The sequence below is a fragment of the Trichechus manatus genome, unplaced genomic scaffold (genome assembly GCF_000243295.1).
Source record: "Trichechus manatus latirostris isolate Lorelei unplaced genomic scaffold, TriManLat1.0 scaffold00122, whole genome shotgun sequence".
Classification (NCBI taxonomy): Eukaryota; Metazoa; Chordata; class Mammalia; order Sirenia; family Trichechidae; genus Trichechus; species Trichechus manatus.
In genome coordinates this window covers 2,655,770-2,675,891 of record NW_004444058.1, presented here as the reverse complement: position 1 = coordinate 2,675,891, position 20,122 = coordinate 2,655,770, and the positions used below count along the sequence as shown (strand labels likewise).

Here is a 20,122-nt window from a genome sequence, read left to right as displayed (position 1 = left end):
TCAGGGGCTGGTTACTACCTGGGCCACCAAGAGGACCTTGTAGGTCTCCTTCACGTCCCCCCTGAGCAGCAGCAGGGCGGACACCATGAGTGGGCGATCTGGCTGGAAGAGGGGGAGTAGGGGCCCTTAGCTACTGGGCACCCCAGGTACTGCCCACCTCTCCCTGCCCAGGACCCCTATGCCGTCCCTCTCAGGGTGGGGCAGGGGTGTTATCCCACCCAGGTTTCCCCACGCCACCCCTCCCTGGGTGAGGCAGGATGTCACCCCGTTGTCTGCCCACTGGCTGCTTGGGTTCTTGGGCCCAGGGCTAGGGCAGACCCCCAGCCTACGTCAAAGTCCGCAGTGGGCATCCATGAGATGCTGATGGTCTTGGTCTGGCCTCGCTCCACAAAGCCCCGGGAGGGCTCCACAGTGAAGCCCTTGTGCTGCAGGGCTGAGACACTGTCCAGACTGAACTCCACGCTCTGTGGGGCATGGAGGGTGGGTGAGTTCTGGGACTGGGGGCATAGGGCACCCACTCTGCCCACCTCTCAGCTCTGACCAGCAGGCTGCCCTCCCTGAACTTGCTGCAGGACAGGCCAGCCAAAGACAGCCGGGGGCTCCCAGGGCAGGGCAGTGCCACCAGGGCAGAGGGGCTGTCACCTTTTTCGGAGACAGCTGGGAGGTGCGGATGCAGCCCACCTGCAGCTCACGGGTGGCAGGAGGGGCTGGTGTGTTGGTGTCCAGCTGCAGGTATTCCAGGGTCACCAGGATGGATTTCAGCTTCTCAGCCTCTGAGGAGGGAGGGTGGGCCTGGCTGGGGAGGGGGGTGCAGGGGTAGAGGGTGCAGGGACAGGGGCACAGGAGTAGGGCAGGTGTTGTCCCCCCTCATGGGGCTCACCCTCTCTGTGCTCCAGGTCAAAGGCAGGGATCACAGTCAGAGACTCCACAGGCACGTCCAGGGGGTCACCGCCCTCCACGAACATCATGTGCTCGCGGGCAGCACCCTTCAGGAGGATCTGATGGGAGATTCTCTGGGGACAGAGGAGGCGGGCCTGTCCCTGCCATTCTGGGCTCAGGGCCGGACTGAGAGGACTGGGTGCAGACCCTGTCGGACATGGGACATGAGTCCCTCCACTCTGACTACCCCAGACCGGCCGGTCGCATGCAAGGTAGGGCCGGAGGGCTTCGGACAGGCGGTAGGGATCTCCCGGTGCTGGGTGGGCACGTCAGGCCCGTGGGTAGGCCGTGGGCGGGGCGCACCTTGTCAAAGAGCACCACCTGGAGTCGGTCGGAGAAGTACAGGCTCTCGTGGTCCGGGCTGAAGGTCACGGTGAAGTCCTGCGCCCTCCCGGGATCGATGACACCCTCGACTGGGACCACGCTAAACACGCTCTGCCCGTTGTGGTTTTGAGTGCCTGCGGGCGGCGGGGCGTGGCCTGACTGCGAGCCACCCCATCCCCTGCCAGCGCCTGACATGCCCCTCCCTGTCCCTCCGCTGCCTCTCTCCCAGCCAGCGCGGCCACCCACCCTGTCCATTCCTCTCCTAAACGCCTCACGGCCCCCACCGTCTTAATCACCCTGCCCCCTCATCCGGTAGCCCCCACCCTCAGCCTCGCCCCGCCACTCTCCGGGTCCCCCTGCCTCATCTGGCTCCTCATACAGCGGACTCCTTACCCTCCCACCCGCTTAACCCCATCCTGCCCCGCCCCCTCCAGCTGTGCCCCTGCCCGCCCTCTCCACTCTCCCCAGTGCCTCCTCCACAGCCCGCACCCTTGCACGCTGCGGGCTGGGTCCCTCCCACAGTTTCCCTGCCTGCTCCTGTGACCTCCCCTTCCTTCTCCTCTCCCTCCTTCTCCCCCTCCCCGCCTCGCCCATGATCTCACCGACCACGTTAGTCCTCTGGTCTGAGACTAGGAACCGTGGCAGCTGCTGCCGGTCCTCCCTCCGTGTGCAGGACAGGCTGTCCAGCCTCATAGAGAACTTGATGGGGAGCGAGGAGTGGTTCTGCAGCTGCAGGGGCGGTGGGCCGCAGGCAGGGTCCCTCAGTTCCAGCCGCTTACCCTCAGCGCAGGGGCAGCAGGTGGCCGCCTGTGGGCTGGAAAAGTCCCAGCACCCACATCTCCTCCATGCAGTGTCTCCCTGCCTCACCCCCTGCCATCTCCAGAGGGCCCCTCAGGAAACCGTGCCCACGGTCTGCAGGGGAGGGAGCCCACAGGCCAGGTGGCTTCTCATGGAGGTCTCCCCCCTAGAGAGCCTTGCCGGAGCTAGGCTCCTAGGAGGGAGTTTAAGAGCAAAGCAGGAGGGTGGAAGAAGGGGCTCCAGGCAAAGGTGATGGCCTTGCCGAGGCCGAGGCAGGGGAAGGAAGGGCTGGGGAACAAGGGACCAGGGGCTGATGGGTGGAGGGAACTAGTACCCTGCCTGTGCCAGACCAGCCCACACTTCTCAAGGCTGGGCTCACCCCTTCTAAGTGGAATGCTTCTGTCCCCTGTGGCCCTGCCCAAGACTGCCCGAGGAAGGTTGGAGGTTGGAGGCCAGAGGCTGGAGGCCTCAGCTGGCCCGAGTATGCTTCACCTTGAAGGTGGAGGAGACAGACTCCCTGGCTATCACATAGCCCATGTTGAGGATGTCGCCTTCAATGGAGCAGACGATCACGGAGGCGACACCGGTGCCCAGGAGGGTGAGGGTGAGTGTGCCCCTCTTGGTAATGATGTCCAGTGTCTCCTGGGCCTGAGGAGACCCTACCCTCAGCAGGAGGCAAACACCCCCCAGGCCACAGGGGACAAGGTCTTGGCATAGGCCTGGCCTGTTCAGCTGTGGCCTGAGCACTCAGGCAGCCCTGCAGAGCCCCCAGGCCCAGCTCTGGCCCAGGACATCCAGGACTCACCAGGATGCTTTCACGGGGTGAGAAGGACAGCCCCAGGACCTGGGTCTCACCCATGGGCAGCTTGTTGAAGGGGTTCAGCAGGACGAAGGGGCCGTTGGGATTCAGCACGGAGAACTCCACCTGAAAGCGGCTGTCAAGGAGGGGGCTACGGGCTCTGCCTTGGTGTGGGGGCCCCCATCCTGTAAGCTGCTCTTGCCGGGGCCTTACAAGGGAAGGATACAGCCAGGTCCTCAGGAGAGATGTTCTGGATGGAGATCTTCTTTATGCTGCGGTGTCCTGAAACAGGTGGAGGGCAGTCGTGGGCAGGTGGGGACTTGGGTGTGTGGGTGCGTGTGGGCCCCAGAGCCTGGCCCAGCTGGACTCACCGACAGCCACATCCCCAAAGTTAAAGACGGTCTTTCCTTTGTCAGATGTCACCACAATGGACGGTGCCACTGTTGGACACCACAGCTCCAGGTACAGGGTGTTCTGAGGGCTGGGTGCCGGGATGAAGGCCATGCTGAGGGCAGGGTGAGGTGGGGTGGGCAGGCACCCTGGCACCCCAGCCCCAGGCACTGCCCAGGCCGAGTGGCCTCTAGGCCAGAGCAGACAAGGCCCAGTGGCTTTGTTGCAGACCCACCCATCCTGGGTGCCCCGCACCTGAAGCTCATGGTCTCTGTTTCCTTCCTGTCCTTGATGTCCCCGCTGGCAACGACACAGGGGACCACAAACTTGTCAAACTTTCCCTTGAAAGCTCTGGCCAGGGCAGCCTGGGCAGCCTGGAACTCTTCGGAACTGGAACGAGCCAGCAAAATGCGCTTGTGTCCTGCTACTGCCTGCTGGCAGCGCTGGGTCCTACCTCCCAAGCACAGGCCAGCTTGGGCAGCAGCCCCACCCTGCAGGCCGTGGGCTCAGAGCAGCCTCTCTGGAGAGGGCAGGGTGGTGAGAGGCAGCAGCCTGAGGCCACACTGTCTGAGTTTTGTCTGGCCAGCTGGCTCTTCCACCTCCTTCCCTGGTTCCTGTGGGGACCTCCTCCCAGACCCCAGGGTCCTGGTCGAGTCAGCCACGGGGTGAGCAGGTGTCCTTGGCACCTAACCAGAGAGCCATGTTCTGGGACCCCAGGGATGGATCCAGGGCTGTCAAGTAACCCAAGCCTATTAGACCATCCTGGGGTCCACTCTGAACACTAGGAAGGCTAGGGTTGCTGAGCTGGCAGCAGCCTCTCCCCAAGCCGTGCCCGGGACACTCAGTGGGGTTGGCAGATGCCCAGGAAGGCAGAGCCCGGAGGGCCTTGAGGCAGTGCCTGGATCCAGTCGTGCCTGAAGCCAGTGGCCCTGATCTCTCAGTCATGTGAGTCAGTACAACCCTGTGCTCTAAGCAGTTGAGTTGCTTCTTGTGTCTGTGGGGAGGGTCTCCATGGGGCCAGGTCTGTGTCCCATCAGAGGGACCTGGAGGGGAGCAGGTAGGGCAGCCCCTTCTCGGCCCACCTGGCCTTGAGCTCCTGCTTCTGCAGCTCTGGGTTCGGGGAGGTGGAGACCTGGAACTGTCGCTCCCGGTTCTGCAGTCGCATGGAGGGGATGGATTGCCTCCTCAGGTCCCTCTTCTGAGTGACCGTGTCCTTGCAGGACTATGGGGAGGAGAGATGGGCTGTGGGGCTGCCCTGATGCCCCACCCTCAGCCTGGCAGTCACTGAACTGCCCCTATGGGCTCCTCTAGAGCCCCATCCAGGCCTGGACTAACTGCCTAGCATAGGAGCTGCGGGAGCCATGGGTTTGGAGGTCATGGTGACCTGAAAACTAAGCGGCTTCATGAGAGGGACTGATGGCAGGTGCAGACAGGACAAATGATGGAGATGGGTGAGTATGGGGGATGGAGACAGGTGAGTATGTGGGGGGATAGAGACAGGTGAGTGTGGGGAAGATAGAGATAGGTGAGTGTGTGGGGGAGTGGACAGGTGAGTGTGTGGGGGATGGAGATAGGTGATGGGTAGGAGGCATGCAGAGACCACCACAGGTCTGCTGGGGCAGGAGCTGGCCTTTTGCCTCTGCAAGAAGGGAAGTATATCACACGGTACCTTTGAACAGATGACTACTTTCATTCCCTGGTTCACAGATGAGGAGTCTCAGGTCCCCAACAGAGACAGGAGTCAGGTGCTGGAGTGCGCCTCATAGCCCCACAGCCAGGCCAGGGCCTAGAGCCCTGCAGAATAGCCCCTGACCCCAGCCCCTCCTCTCCCTACCCCCCTCCCCATTCCCTACAAACCGGTTTGGCCTCAGCCTCCTTGCTCAGCACCTGGAGGGCTTCCTGGCGCACCAGCTCCTCAGGCAGCACAGGCTGGAAGGCCACCTGCACCAGGCACCTCTGTGGGGAGAGCAGTGATAAAGAGTTTATAAAATCAAACTGAGGCTCTCAGCAAGGCCAAGACGGCTGATAACTAGGCTGTCAATAAGGGGTTAATCCAGATCACTCTGAGTAAGCAGGGGTGAAAGAAAGAAAAGTAATGTATGTGTTTAGAATGTTCCAGGAAACATGTGATGCAAACATGACGTCCTCAAAAAGAATGTTTGCGCAGATGGTCTGGAAGGAGATAAGATTAACTGATATGAAGAGAACTGTTTTTGAAACATTTGTGTAAGGAGCCCTGGCGGCATAATGGTTAAAGTGGTTGGCTGCTAACCAACCAAAGGTTGGTAGTTCGAACGCACTAGCCGCTCTGTGGGAGAGAGATGTGAGAGATGTGGCAGTCTGCTTCTGTAAAGATTTACAACCTTGGAAACCCTATGGGGCAGTTCTACTCTGTTCTGTAGGGTCACAATAAGTCGGAATCAACTTGACAGCAGTGGGTTTGGTTTTTGGTAACTTTGTGTATAAAAGCTCAACTTTGTCTCCAGAAGGACATAGCATTTTGGTATTAGCATTTTCCTGCATGCTGCCCAATTTGAATTGTTTTATTCCCTCAATGAAACTCTTTACTTTTGCTTTAAATAGACTCAGAGACTTTATTCTTTGACATTTCTGGTGTCAGATGTGTGGGATCCAAAGGTGCATTATCTTCAGTGGCCCCCGAGACATCGGGGATTTGGGCTTCCGGTACGGGCAGAGCTGTTTTTTGGCTCACCATTTCTGCGCTGCTTGGGAGTCATCTAAGGTAAATAATCTCTCAGATTTCAAGCTGTTCCCTTGAGTTGAAGCTCTCCAAGTATTATTGAGGGATCTGTTTTGTCTTCACGAAGGTGAGTGAAATTAATTTCACTTTGTACTTGCAAGTCTGTTTTCTGGTTTGTTTCTGCAGAAATCTGTCACCAGTCCTGGTGAATTTGTTTTGAGCAAATATTGTCTGGTCCTTGTGAGACTAAAAATGGGTAATGCCAAATTGCGGGTGGAGGTCCCATCTGGAATTCCTGCCTGTTTTGTGAACAAGCACTTTGATCTTGTAACATGCTTGTTCTTGTCTAAGTTGGCATCACATGACCAGGGACAATTTAGAAAATCAGTGGCCACATTGGGGATCTTTTGATCTCTCCAAATTAATTTTTCTGTGCAGTAAATTAGAAAGCAAAGGTTCTTGAATTAAGCAATCACAGTGGGATGCTATTTTGATTGGTATTTAGAGGTCTCCAAAAGACACCAACATAGCAAAATTGCTTCCCTGCAGGATACTGTTTCCAAGTTAACAAAACAAGGAGCTCCAGAGTCAGGTTTCTGTTTCACTTACCCCTGGTGCTCTGACATCACCTGACCCTTTGCCGGCTGCTTCTTCCTTATACCCGCCTTTACCCTCTTACTCTTCTAACAACACTTTGTCTAAACTTCCTTTTTTCCTAAGGAACCTGTTAAAGAGCCTAAACCTGTTTCTGAAATGCCTTTTAAGATAAAATACCTGGAGGACACTAACAAACCTCCACAGATTACTTTTTCCCCTTGGTCTGAAGCAAAATTTCTGTGGTAGTAAAAGAAATTCCTAACCCTTGAGAGGATCCTCAGAAATTCATAGAGGAATTTAAAATCCTAACTGAAACCTATGAGCCTGAATTCCACCCCCCACCCCGGGATGCTAATCTGGGGTTCATGTTCAAAAACACTATAAGCTAAATATAATTTATATCTCAGTGATCACTTTAGGCAAATAAGTTCGCATTTGCATTGTCTTTTTTTTTTAAAGAACTTTTATTTAATGCTCAGTTGTAGTCAAAGGGTCTGAATAAGGTCCTTCCGTCTTCAACTAGCAAATTAATAAGTTTATCTAGGATCTGTTTTTCTGAACTGATCTCTCCCAAGAATTGCTATATACATTTTTAAGAAACTAAGTTGTTTATGTTGTATTGGATTGCATAAGCCTGGTTTTTGAGATGGCCTCAAAGACTGGTGAGTTTATGTGTTTTTTTTTTCTGTTTCATTTTATTCTGAGGGTTCACCTTTAGTCTAGAATGTTGCATCTGTCTTGTATCAGGTTGAAGGCCATGGCTAGTGTTTTTCATGAGGCTGTCTAAAATCTCAGTTGTCTTCTTTTCTGAGAATAGCTACTCCAAGAAATTTTGACATAAATCAGTCTATTTGAAAAGTGTACTGAAAAAAGGATAGGTTATTTATTTTAATTGGTATAACAAGGCATTAAAAAGGGACAAATTCTAAATTACTTCTCTAAAGGATCCTATAAAAAATGCAAAAGACAGGGTTATGAAAATATAATAATTTCTACCTCCAGATGGTATTATTAAATTATAGTATTTCTTCAAAGAATTTACTCTGATTGATAAATGAATGCTTATATAAATTAAATAGTCCTAATATTCCCAGGAATTAATGAGAATAAATTCATTCAGACAAGGGTATACAAATTACTGTTATAGACTTTTTTTTTTTTAAGGTATAATTGCTTGGTTTATTTAGAACATGCAAGTCTGGATAGAGAGAAGGCAAAATGACTGGTATTTTTAAGGGGGGGGGACAGAGAGAGTAGTTTTGTCTTATAGTAGAATGTCTGGTTGTGCCAGAATATGGAAGATAGTAAAAATTTGAGGGTATGTAGTAAGTTGTAGAAGGCTTGAGAGGAAGTGAACTTTATTTGCCTTAGTTTATAATACCTGCAAAGAGTGAGTTTGAAAATAAACAATGAAATATCTTTAATTTTTTTCAATATTAGATTAATTTTAGATTTATTCATAAGATGGGAAAAGACTGGTTTATCTTTTTCTGCAAAATATTACAAGGGAAGTGTACTTTCTATTAAAATAGCACTAAAATCATAGTCTATAAGAAGAGTTAAGTGGGGTGAACCAAAAGCCCTGTCATGACAGAGTTATAAATAGTGATTGGTTTAAATAAATGTTAACTATTATGTGAAATATATTTGGCCAATGGAAATAAAAATTAGAAAAGATTGTAAATAGATCATTCCAAATGATTTTAACTTAAGCTAAATACTATATGAAATATGTTTTGTTTAAGGAAAAGGAGTAATTTTTTTCCTTTTTTTAAACTGTGCTTTAAGTGAAGGTTTACAGTTTAAGTCAGTTTCTCATACAAAAATTTATAGACACATTGTTATGTGACCCTAGTTGCTCTCCCTGTAATGTGACAGCACATTCCTCCTTTCTACCCTGTATTTCCTGTGTCCATTCAGCCAGCTCCTGTCCCTCTCTGCTTTCTCATCTTGCCTCCAGACAGGAGCTACCCATTTAGTCTCATGTATCTACTTGAGCTAAGAAGCACTCTCTTCATGAGTATTATTTTATGTCTTAAAGACCAGTCAAATCTTTGAAGAGTTGGCATTGGGAATGGTTTTAGTTTTGGGCTAACAGAGAATCCAGGGACTATTTCTTCTGGGGTCCCTCCAGTCTCAGACCATTAAGTCTGATCCTTTTACTAGAATTTGAGTTCTGCACCCTACTTTTCTCATGCTCCATTGGGACTCTCTATTGTGTTCCCTATCAGGGCGGTCACTGGTGGTAGCTGGGCACCATCTAGTTATTCTGGTCTCAGGCTGATGGCGTCTCTGGTTTATGTGGCCCTTTCTGTCTCTTGGGCTCATATTTTCCTTGTCTTTTGTGTTCTTCATTCTCAAAAGGAGTAATTTTTATTATTTCAAGAATAAAAATACAAACACAAAATCCTGGATGGATGTGGAAGGTTAGAGGAAGATTAAGTAGAAGGGTATCTAAGATTTAATGGATTGTTAAAAATCTTCAGTATCAAATAGTATGCAGACCTGGAATTTGGTTTTCTACTAGGTTGTTCTTACTGAAAGGTTGTAAAACAACAGAAGAAGGCTACACTTATTGCCAAGAAAATAGCAAAGAAGGACAAAGAGTCAAGAGACCTTTCCTAGCAGAATAGAAATCTTTAGAAGGTTATTGAAAAATAAGATAAATAATGTGGATGTTAATGAGGTCTAAAATAAGAAAGGAGCCCTGGTGGCATAGTGATTAAGAGCTTGGCTGTTAACCGAAAAGTTGGTAGTTGGAATCCACCAGCCACTGCTTGGAAACCCTATGGGGCAGTTCTACTCTGTCCTATAGGGTTACCATGAGTCAGAATCGACTCGATGGCAATTTTTTTTTTTTTTTAAATAAGAAAAATGCTATCTGTTATGGACTGAATTGTGTTCCCCCAAAATGTGTGTCACCTTGGCTAGGGCATGATTCTCAGTGGTGGAATCGTGACTGTCCACCATTTTTTCATCTGATGTGATTTTCCTATGCGTTATAAATCCTACCTCTATGATGTTAATGACTCAGGATTAGAGGCAGTTACATTAATGAGGCAGGACTCAATCTACAAGATTAGGTTGTATCTTGAGTCAATCTCTTTTGAGATGTAAAAGACAGGAGCGAGAAGAGAGATAAGGGTACCTCATACCACCAAGAAAGTACTGCCAGAACAAGAGCGTGTCCTTTGGACCTGGGATCCTTGTGATGAAAGCTGCTAGACCAGGAGAAGATTGATGACAAGGACCTTCTCCCAGAGCTGACACAGACAGTAAGACTTCCCCTGGAGCTGGCACCTTGAATTTGGACTTCTAGTCTACTGACTGTGAGAATAAATTTCTGTTTGTTGAAGCTATCTACCTTTATTTCTGTTATAGCAGCAATAGATAACTAAGACATAAACTATTTAAACAAACTTTACTTCAACAGTAATTATATTTTGTAGCATGTAGGCTTAAACGAATTTCCAAGATTTTAAGGTAATTTACTGATATTAAATTGAATTAACAGATATTCGTTATAATTGAAGTTTATACGCTCTTTCTTTTTATGCCAGAGAAAAGATATATATTTAGGTCTGGTAATAAGTATGTTCATTTTTGCCACTAAAAGAGTTGTACTATAAGATATACATAACAAAGACAAAAAACTAAAAAAAGTTTATTAAAAGGGAATTTATTTGATATAGTCAAAGTTCTTATTTGCTGCAGCTAAAAGTTCCATGGGTTAATTTATAAGAATTTTTTGAGGTCAAATAATGAAAAATTAAATTTCTCTCTTTTAAGATAACACAATTTTCTTTGATTACTGGGTTGAAGAATTAATCTTATTTTTTGTGCAATCTGCCTTGAAGGCAAGAATCTGACAGAATAAATTCTTGAGTCAAGAACCAAGCCGCATGGCTTTGAAAAAAACTAAGTTTTATACCTTTAATATGTTTAGTTAAATAACTCAAGTATTGTTCCTCAGTGACCTATGATAAAGTCCTATTTTGAAACTTCATGGACAGCCACAAAAAGATTTGTTTCTGTTTTGTAAAAAGAAAAGTGCTTTAAAAAAGCGTTTATTTAATGTTATGAATTACATGATCATGTTGTCAAATCAGAAGTACCAAATTTTCTTGAATTAAAATTTATGTGTCGTAATATTAGACAACAAGTGGATAATTTTATTATTTTAATTGCTAACTTGGTTACAACTTGTTTCCTTTGACTCTCACATCATCAAAGCCAATGGTTTTAACTAGGGAATTCACATGTTTACCCACAAGGTCTTTATTATTATTCAAATGTTTAGATATTTGATAATCTTAGTATATTCTTAGTATATCTATCTATTTAGCGTTATGTCTCAAGATTATTACGTGTTATATCTGAAGCTCTTTGAAAATAAAGTTATTCATTATGTTTAGAGATTTTTGTCTAAAGTTTCTTTTTAATTGACTTTGGCTTTGCATTATTTTTGTAATTCCCATCAAGTCTTTCACTTTAAGAATTATTATTGTTATAGCTATGGACATTTTAAGTTGTCATTTGCAGATAAGTTTTACTTTGTTGATTCACTGAAAATGCTTGACCAAAATATTTAAACTAAAATAGACTCAATCAAGATTTCTAGAACTCTTATACAGAAGCTGATGGGGTTTTCAGACTGCTACTGATCCAGCATTACATGGAACCAAAATTAACTACATAGGACTGAGTAAACTAAAAGAATTACTATAAGGTTTATATGAGAATATTGCTGATGTTCAATCTTCTACTGTCTAGAATAATTACTGGAAAGCCCATGGTCCTCCCTTATGTTGCTCATAGTGACTCCACATTTTTCAACCTGAATTGTTAAAATATTGTCACAGGTTAAAGAAGGCTTTGATAACCAGAAGCCAGACTCCCAAAATCTGCCCAATCTTATCTCAGGAGACTATGTACCTTAGAAAAGACACCAATTAAAGGACCCATTAGAACCCTGTTGAAAGGGACCATACCTAATTATCTCACAAACCCACGTGCTGCCAAAACTAGAAGTCAAATCCTGAATCCATTTATCACAACTGAAAAAAGGCCAAGCTGCCTCTGTAGACCAGCCAGCTCTCGGGGGAACTAAAAATTACCCTGAGATGCTCTGGATGCCAGAACCAGACAACATCTGAAGTAGACAGCTAATCCCAAGATCACGTAACAAGATTCCATGTATCTTGTTGAACTTTATGGACTTTGTTTTATAATTGTAGCTATCCTTACGCTGTTTGCCTTATTCCATACTTGTAAGTTTTGTTCTTTAATAACATAAAGGTTCATTTAGTTTTTATACTTCTCTTTCTAATAATTTCTTCTCCTTTTTTGATGTCTTTAGTTGGTTACTCAATGGCATTAATTCTTAGTTATGCTCATTATTACAAACTGGACTAATTCTTTTTATCATTATAATGTTGGTTCTAAAACTTGTTAAATGTATTACACATTATGTGTCTAACTTTTACAGTCATACCACCAGACCTAAAGTTATTTAAAGCATTATGTATCTTGAGGAGACTGAAGTTTCTGGAACTTTCAAGCTTTTATGCTAGTACTCCATCACATTGTGTACTGCTGAGATGTTCCTCTAAAGAATTTGGCCTATCTACTCCAGGTGCCCCTTACCATCAGAACACAAGAAGCAGAGTGACTAAGCAATGGCATGGTGAAGATACTAAATGGAGTCTGGCTACTGAATAAAAACATAATAGTGTCTGGGGTCTTAAAGGCTTGAAAGCAGCCATCTATGTTACAGCACAATTAAAAGACCATTCAGAAGAAACTGTTCTTTTAGTGGTCTTTGTGATCTAAGAATTTCTATAGAAATTCTTGATCAAAAAGGGGGAATTACAAAGAGTTTCTAAAAATCTAACTGAGGCTCTCAGCAAGGCTGAGATGGCTGAAGACCAGGCTATCAATAAAGGGTTAATCCAGATTACTCTGAGTAAGCAGGGGAGAGAGACAGAAAGTAATGTATGTGCTTAGAATGTTCCAGGAAGCATGTGACACAATGCAATGTCCTTGAAAAGAATGTTTTGTGCATATGGTCTTCTGGAAGGAGATAAGATTATCTGATATGAAAAACTGTTTTTGAAACATTTCTGAAATTAGTCATGCCTATCTTTGTGTAAGGAGCCCTGGTGGCATGGTGGTTAAAGCAGTGGACTGCTAACCAAAAGGTTGGCAGTTTGAAACCAACAGTGGCTCTGCAGGAGAAAGATGTGACAGCCTGCATCCGTAAAGATTTACAGCCTTGGAAACTCTATAGGGGCGCTATGAATCAGAATTGACTTGACAGCAGTGGGTTTAGATTTTTTCGATAACTTTGTGTATAAAAGCTCAACTTTCTCTCCAGAAAGACAGCATTTTGGAAATTCTTCCTGAATGCTGCCCGATTTGAATTGTTATATTCCCCAAATAAAACTCTATTTTTGCTTCAAATAGACTCAGAGACCTTACTCTTTGACAGCGAGAATGGCCCTGGGTGCTACCATCCTACCCCAGGGGCCCTGGCAGCCCTGCTGGTGCCCCTGTCCTCTTCGCACACCCCACACCTGCCACTCTGATCCCAGTTTGCCAGTTGTCACCTTTCCCCTACAAGATGTCTCCAGGAAGGCCCACCCTCAGCACTGCCCTGGAATTGGGGTGGGCTGCCTGCAGGACTTCCAGGCCCACCTTACTATGCGGCAAGGTCCTGGTGATGGAGGCAGTGAACCCAGATTGGGAACTGGCTGGGCCCTGCTTTGAACCTTCATTTTGAGCCAAGGAAACTTGGGCAGTTTCTCTAGCCTAACTTGCCTGCCCAACTTTCTAGCCTCTCCAAGTCTATATCTGTTCTCTCTGCAATCTGCCCCCCAGATGTTCCCTCCATGATAGAGCGTGGGGGCCACTCATCATGGTCTCCAAGTGCTTAGTGAGTATTCAGTATATCTGGTGGAGGGAGAGATGGAGATACAGGAAGACAGATAAAGAGAGACAGAGACAGAGAGAAAGAGAGATAGAGACAGAGAGAAAGAGAGACATAGAGACAGAGCGATAGACACAGAGATAGACAAAGAGGCAGAGACAGAGAGGCAGAGACAGAATGTCCCAGACCCCCCCTTGGGGTTCCTGGGACATTCTTCAGTAATATTTGAGGAATTGAGTGGTGTGGATTTATACCTCCTGTTGACTGAGCCACACTGGCCAGGCCTTACCCAACCCTGCATGCCAGTTTTGCTTAGTCCTTTCCAAAGCCCTCAGAGTAGCTGTCACCTCATTTTTGAAGGTAAGCAGTTAAGCTGGAGGGTCTGTGAGCCAGCCCATGATCCTTCTGTCCCCCCCTCCCCCATAAAGCAGGGGGAGGGAGGGAGGCAGCTGAGGTGAACAGCTGTGTGGCCTGGGGTAGAGTTCACCTTTTTAGCCAGGTGCTTGTGAGGTCAGCTGCCCTGGTGGAGGGGGGCCTGAGGGTCGGCTGCTGTCCATGATGGTGAGTGGGGGCTCAGGGTTCGGTGATCTTCTCCAATGGCCCAGGGTGGCCCTGGCCCTGTGCTCAAGGGCTAAGGAGGCCCCGGCCCTGCTTGAGTTTGATGAGGGCTTGGTTGGAGTTCCCTCTGCCACGCAGTGACTATCTGTGGTCAGAGTGGAAAGCTCACGCCCCACCTGCCTGTGGGGCCCGCACCCACCTTTCCAGGCAGCACCGTCCCCACTGACGGCGAGATGGTGATGGGCGAGTCCAGGGGCAGTAGGAACTCGAAAGATGTGGGCCCCACGGGGGCAACGTCCTGGGAGCCAATGCGGGGCACTGAGTGTGTCAGCGAGTTCATGCTCAGGTGGGAGTTGATGACGTACAGGGTGGTCACGGAGGTGTCATACAAGGCAGTGGCTGCAAACTTGATTTGGTAGTGGGACAGCTCCAGGGGTGGATGGACGCCCACAGCCCGGCAGGAGAGCTTGAACTCCCTAGGGTAACAGAAAGGGTGGGCTCAGCCAGGCAGGGCAGGCATCCTGGGCTCCTAGTGGGGACTGGACATGCTAAGGAAGACCCCTATGTGTGGCATGCTAGACCCCCAAGTCACTGACTCAACCTTAAGCCTGTGACCTGTTACAATGGCCACTGAGTGTTTTGCTCACGACTTCGTTAACGAAGCAAAGGCCCCTGGGTGGTGCAAATGATTTGCACTAGACTACTAACCGAAAGGTTGGTGATTCAAACCCACCCAGTGATGCCACAGAAAAAAGGCAAAGATTATAGCTGAGAAAACCCTCCAGAGCTCAGTTCTCCTCTGTTAACGCGTGGGATCACCACAAGTCGGAGTCAACTTGATGGCAGTCAGTTTGTTTATTTTTGTTTATTAAGGGATTTTGAAAATACCAGGTACTCTGTGCCCATTTTAACTGGGTAGCTAAAATTTTAATCATAAGATTAGACAGTTGCAAAGGAGGTAATTTCTGGCTTATTTTGTTATGTGTTTACTGACATTAAAATAGTAAAATGGATAGATTTCTCTTTAAGCACAGAAATCCCTCACCCCAACCCCATGGCGAGTTGAAGCCCGCCATTGTCCATTAATAAAAAAGAACAATGTTTTGGGTATTTTAACTACTGGCAATTTTACTTTCCATATTCTCCCTGAGCTCTGATTTCCTTTGCCCTTTCTCCATCAAATTTTATCCTAATGACATGTATTTTTATGATTTAAAGGATGAGACTGATTATCGTACTTGTCTGAAACAAAAGTGTGTCTATACGTTGAAATATTTCGATGCATATTTTTATGTCCTGTGACCACAAATTTAAATGTTAAAATAAAAAATTCCTTCTGGATAGAGATATCCATGAAGTAATTATTAACACTCAATTCACTGAACACTTCAGTATATAAAAATGTGATGAATAATCATTGCATGTGCAAAGAAGAACTTTGCTGGAAACTGCTTTTTGACCAGATGCATGGCACTGTGGTTTTCCATTGGCCCTAATGTCCCTGCGAGAACACGGTTTGTTTGAAGGGGAGACGGGCTTTGGTGTGTGGATGTGGGTGCTGGGAGTGGAGGGCGCTTTGTCCCTTTTGTCGTTCAACCCTTTCAACTACTTTTGATTTATATGCTGCCAATTCACACAGTAGCACACCATCCACGCTACACTATCTTTAACAGTCTGTCTCTGGCACTCACTCAAGCCTTTGTTGGCCACTGGGGGCTCTGGGCGGCATGTCACTGAGGCTCTCCTGAGACTTGCCAGATGCCACCATAGATTTCGAGGCAGTGGGTTTGACCCAATCCATTCAGAAAGGACTGGGCCATCATGACACTGTCCACCCCAGACATGTTAGCCAATATAGTGTTCGGAGATACGATGCTTTCTCTCAGCTAGTGCTTTAAAAAATTTCTTTTCCCCAAAAACCATTGGGTAAGGGTTTGCTCATTTGATGCTTGGAAGATGTTTTCCATCTAGTCTCAGAGGCAGAGCTGACCTTCCCATCAAACCGCTGGCCCAGTCAAGTCTGACCTTGCTTCCAAAGGCAAATGTCTGGCTTCATTTTCAGTTCTCACAGGTATGTTGACACCTGTGCCCAGGGTCACAATCCTGCATGATAGCTAGAGACACTCTGGGGCATGTGAGGTGGAGAGCGCTGCCCCTGGAGCATTTCTGAGTTCTTAGCCCATCACTCACTTGGCTGCACGGCCCAGGGACAGGCACTGGCTTGAGTCATGGTGCTGCCTGTTGTCTGCTGTCTGAGGTCATGCTGACCTCCTAACCTGAGTTGGGAAGTTTTCTTTCCTTTTCTATTCTCTGGAAGATCTGTGTGAGATCTGGCATCACTAAAAAAAAAAAGTTTGGAAGGATTCATCAGTGAGGCCATCTGGGTCTGGATTTCCATTGTGGGAAGATTTCACATTTTGGATTCAATTTCCTTAATAGTTGTACAAACGCGTCAGATCTTCGATTTGGTCTTATGTCTGTTTTGGGAAGTTGTGTTTTTTTGAGGGGCCTGGACCATGGTGGCTAGCATGACCTGGGCTTCAGGCATGAATACAGAAAGGGTTGGCTCTCTTCAGGCATGAAAAGCAGCATATTTTCAGCTCTTGTGTGTCTGTGGCTCTAATTCCACACTGCAGACAAAGCTAGGTTTCATGTCTGCCACTGAGTGTCAGTGTTGGGGTGAAGGTGTTGGTGCCACGATGGTGAAGGAGCACTTGGCTAGTTCCTCATGGGCGGTTGTTGAGTTTATGGCCAGGAGCTGAGGCTGTGGGGGTGGCCCTGACCTCATGGGCCGTCTTCCTGGGAGTCGCTTCAGTTGAAGAGCCTCAAGCAGCAAGAACTAATTTTGTAAGTTTTGACCTAGGCATCAGTTTTAGAGTCCCAGGTACTTCCTCTACAGAGGGCACAGACTTTATTAATAAACAAGTAAAGGCACTAGGCAGGGGGTAGAGATGGGACTCAGACATGGGAGTAAGACAGGTGTCTCCCTTTCCCTCCTGAGTATCACAGAGAAGCAACAGGGAGAAGAGAGAAAAAAGAAAGGAAGAAGAAAACCACACATAGACTGCTGCATTTTCTGCTAGACTAAGGGCAGTTATAATCCACAGGCTCAAAAAGAAGTGTTGTCAGAGTCTGCCCAAATCCCCCCAGAAACACTCAGCACAACTAGGATGGCACAACTCAAACCAGAGATATCTGGGACAGAGCTCGGGACATTTACTCCATTTCCACAGGCCCCTCCCTGGCTCTAGCCACTGAATCTCTTGCCTGGCCAACAACCCTCAGGATATGAGTGGCCCCCAGCATGGCAAGGAGATGGCGAGCATTTGGTGGGCTGAATGGACACCACAGACAGCAGGCTGAGTGTCCTCTATCTTGATGCCCCCCACCTGTGAGGATCTCCTACTGAGAGTCCCTGAGCAGCAAGGGCTGTGGGGCTGGCTGCCTCTGGCAGGGGGAGAGGCGAGGAAGAATTCAGAGCCAAGGCAGGCCTGCACAGGGGCTCTCTGGATTAGATACAAGCTTGATGTTGGAACATAAGGCAGTTGAGTTTAAGAACCAAAATGAGACTGACTAACCCCAAGTGACCTGGAAAACAATGGGATGGGACTGTGATGTTGTAAAGGATGGGAGAGGGTGTACAACTCAGTGAAGAGCAGTTGCTGGTAAAAGTAAAACCATTTCATGGTTATATTTCCAAAGAGTTGAGACAACTACAAGGACTACAAGGAGTGGTTATAAGAGCATCACCTTGTGGTGCAGTGAGTTACTTATTATGGCCCTTCTAGCCCTAGCCTTTGGGACTCTCACAAAATGATGTGGTGGGACTATGCAAATAAGGTGTTTGTGGCCCACTAAGGGGATTGGACAGCCTGCTAAGAATGCAAATAAGGTACAAGTAAACCCCTGTGGGAGTGGGACCATGCAAATAAGGTGTATGGAATCCTAATGAGGGGATTGGTCAGTTTTGTCATCCCACTAGGCTTAAAAGGAGAGCCAACCCCAAAGCAGAGGGGTGACCTATCACCAAAAGAAGAACTGGGAGTGGAATGCGTCCTTTGGGCCCGGGGTCCCTGCGCTGAGAACCTCCTAGACCTAAGAGACAGAGAGCTGTAACACCGGAGATGGCACAAGATGGAAAGAAGCAGTGGCAGAGAAATGGCAGCAGTAGAACAGGAGATAGGCACGAAACAGTGCAGTGGGCTACCTGGCCCATGGAGTGAGGCAGATACAGTGGGTGTGCTGATCCACAGAGCAAGAGAGCTGAGAGCCTTTGAGCAAGAGGCTTACTGGTGGAGTGAGATGTCTCTGGGCACTTACTGGCAGAGCTAAAGAGCTTTGTAACACTTGCCTGAGCAGGGCAGGGCTGAGGGGCTGAGGGGCCGAGGGGCTGAGGGGCCGAGAGGCTGAGGGCCAGAGAGAGGCCTGCTGGGGGGCACGGCTGAGAAGAAGCTGTTCTGATAGAAGAACTGTATCCTGAGTCATTCCTGATCCTGAATTGTAACCTGTTACTTCCCTAATAAGCCTCATAATTATGAGTATCGTCTGTGAGTGCTATATGGCCACTGTAATGAATTATCAAACCCAGCAGAGAAGTAGAGAGTGCCATGGGAGGGACAGCTGGTGTCAGAATTGGTAAAAAGGTTGGAAAGAGGCGGTATGTCTGACCTCTGCCTCACAGGAATTAGCCTTGGGCTGTTGATCTTCATTCTCCTTCCCCATTGTGAAGTTAAGGAGGTCTGATGATGCTGTTGTGCCATTTTTACATACCTGATGCCAAAGTTAGACAAAATAAAAGAGAAAACAGTGCCTAACCTCAGATAAGGCACGGTGAAGAGATCCAGAATCAGGGTTAGTGAGGCAATACAAACCTGAGCAAAAAAAAAAAAAAAAAAAAAAAAAAAAAAAGAAAATTCTAGCAGACCAGAAATGGAAGACTCCTTAACTAATGATAATGAAGGGTGTCTGCTAGACTTTAATAAACTCCAGCCACCACGGAGGCTGGCATCTGTGCAGGAGAAAAGAAGGAGAGTAACAAGACACCTGCCAGACTGAGAACTCCAGAGTAGTCAACAGATGCTCATTTGAAGGTGCAGGAAGCCCATCTGAGACCAGCAGCTGGACCTGGGAGGAATTTGCATGGCCCCAAAGTGGGTCTACAGTAAGGAAAAAATGTCCCTCCCAGAACAAAGCTCCATACTGTGGAGAAACTGCTGGGAATGAAATCCAAATGGAATGGACAGGCACAAAAGACAAAGCAAAAAGAAGGTTCAAATAAAATGGGGAATGGAACAGAAGAGGTAGAGTCAAGAAAGCTGGAGATGACACTTGCTAGCACTTCACACACCCACAAAACTGAAGAGGGAGCTCGAAAGCTAGAAAGTTAAAAAAGCTATCTAAACTAGGGCCCTTCTAGAAGTTCAGGAAAAATAATTGCATATAAAAATGAGCAACAAGATTAAGATTAAAACAAGATTAAGATCAAATCACAAATCAAGTTGTTGTAAGACAAAAGAAAATAAGAGGCAGAAAACACTTAATCAGACAATAAAAACATGCCAGAAAGACATGCCATGAAAGACTCAAAAGTATAATGTAGTAATTCAAAATGCACTAAAAAACTTGAGAAAATACAAGATATGAAGTGGCAACCTAATCATAACCAAAGGAACTCAGAACTGAGGTGTTTGAACTCAGGAAAGAATTACAAATAAAAGAAATTTCAGAAATGAAGCCTCAACTAAAAGAAACTCATAATGAAGGAACACAGCAGATAACTCCTTAAGAGAAATATAAGATTAAAAGGTAGAATGTTTAAAAATTAAAAAAGAAAGAAAAGAGCGATGAAAAGAATTCAAAAGAAAGTGGCAAACATAGAAGAAAAGCAAAGAAGATCCATCATATGTATAACAGGGATCCCAAAGAAGAAAACTGAGAGAATAGAACAAATATGAAGGACTAAAATTCAAGGACATTTTCCTGAAATGCAATTAAAAATTTTTGAAAAACACTGTGTATCTGGGAAAATCAATCCGGAACAACCAGCTCTGAGATGTAATCTTATAAAATTATTGGATTTTAAATAAAA

At 46.9% G+C, this 20,122-nt stretch overlaps 1 protein-coding gene across 1 annotated transcript in view; it reads right to left on the bottom strand.

The window, feature by feature from the left end:
- The window catches only part of CFAP74 (cilia and flagella associated protein 74), a 77,123-nt gene continuing 57,001 nt past the window's right edge, over positions 1-20,122 (bottom strand). Inside the window, exons 25-38 of the mRNA XM_012557839.2 lie at positions 14,234-14,510; positions 5,108-5,206; positions 4,333-4,472; positions 3,506-3,640; positions 3,232-3,341; positions 3,087-3,142; positions 2,867-2,986; positions 2,554-2,709; positions 1,866-1,992; positions 1,243-1,397; positions 865-1,013; positions 643-787; positions 330-464; positions 1-102 (exon numbers count right to left, since the gene is read on the bottom strand). Coding sequence (XP_012413293.1) covers positions 1-102; positions 330-464; positions 643-787; positions 865-1,013; positions 1,243-1,397; positions 1,866-1,992; positions 2,554-2,709; positions 2,867-2,986; positions 3,087-3,142; positions 3,232-3,341; positions 3,506-3,640; positions 4,333-4,472; positions 5,108-5,206; positions 14,234-14,510 — 1,906 coding nt within the window. The remainder of the gene's footprint in view (positions 103-329; positions 465-642; positions 788-864; positions 1,014-1,242; positions 1,398-1,865; positions 1,993-2,553; positions 2,710-2,866; positions 2,987-3,086; positions 3,143-3,231; positions 3,342-3,505; positions 3,641-4,332; positions 4,473-5,107; positions 5,207-14,233; positions 14,511-20,122) is intronic.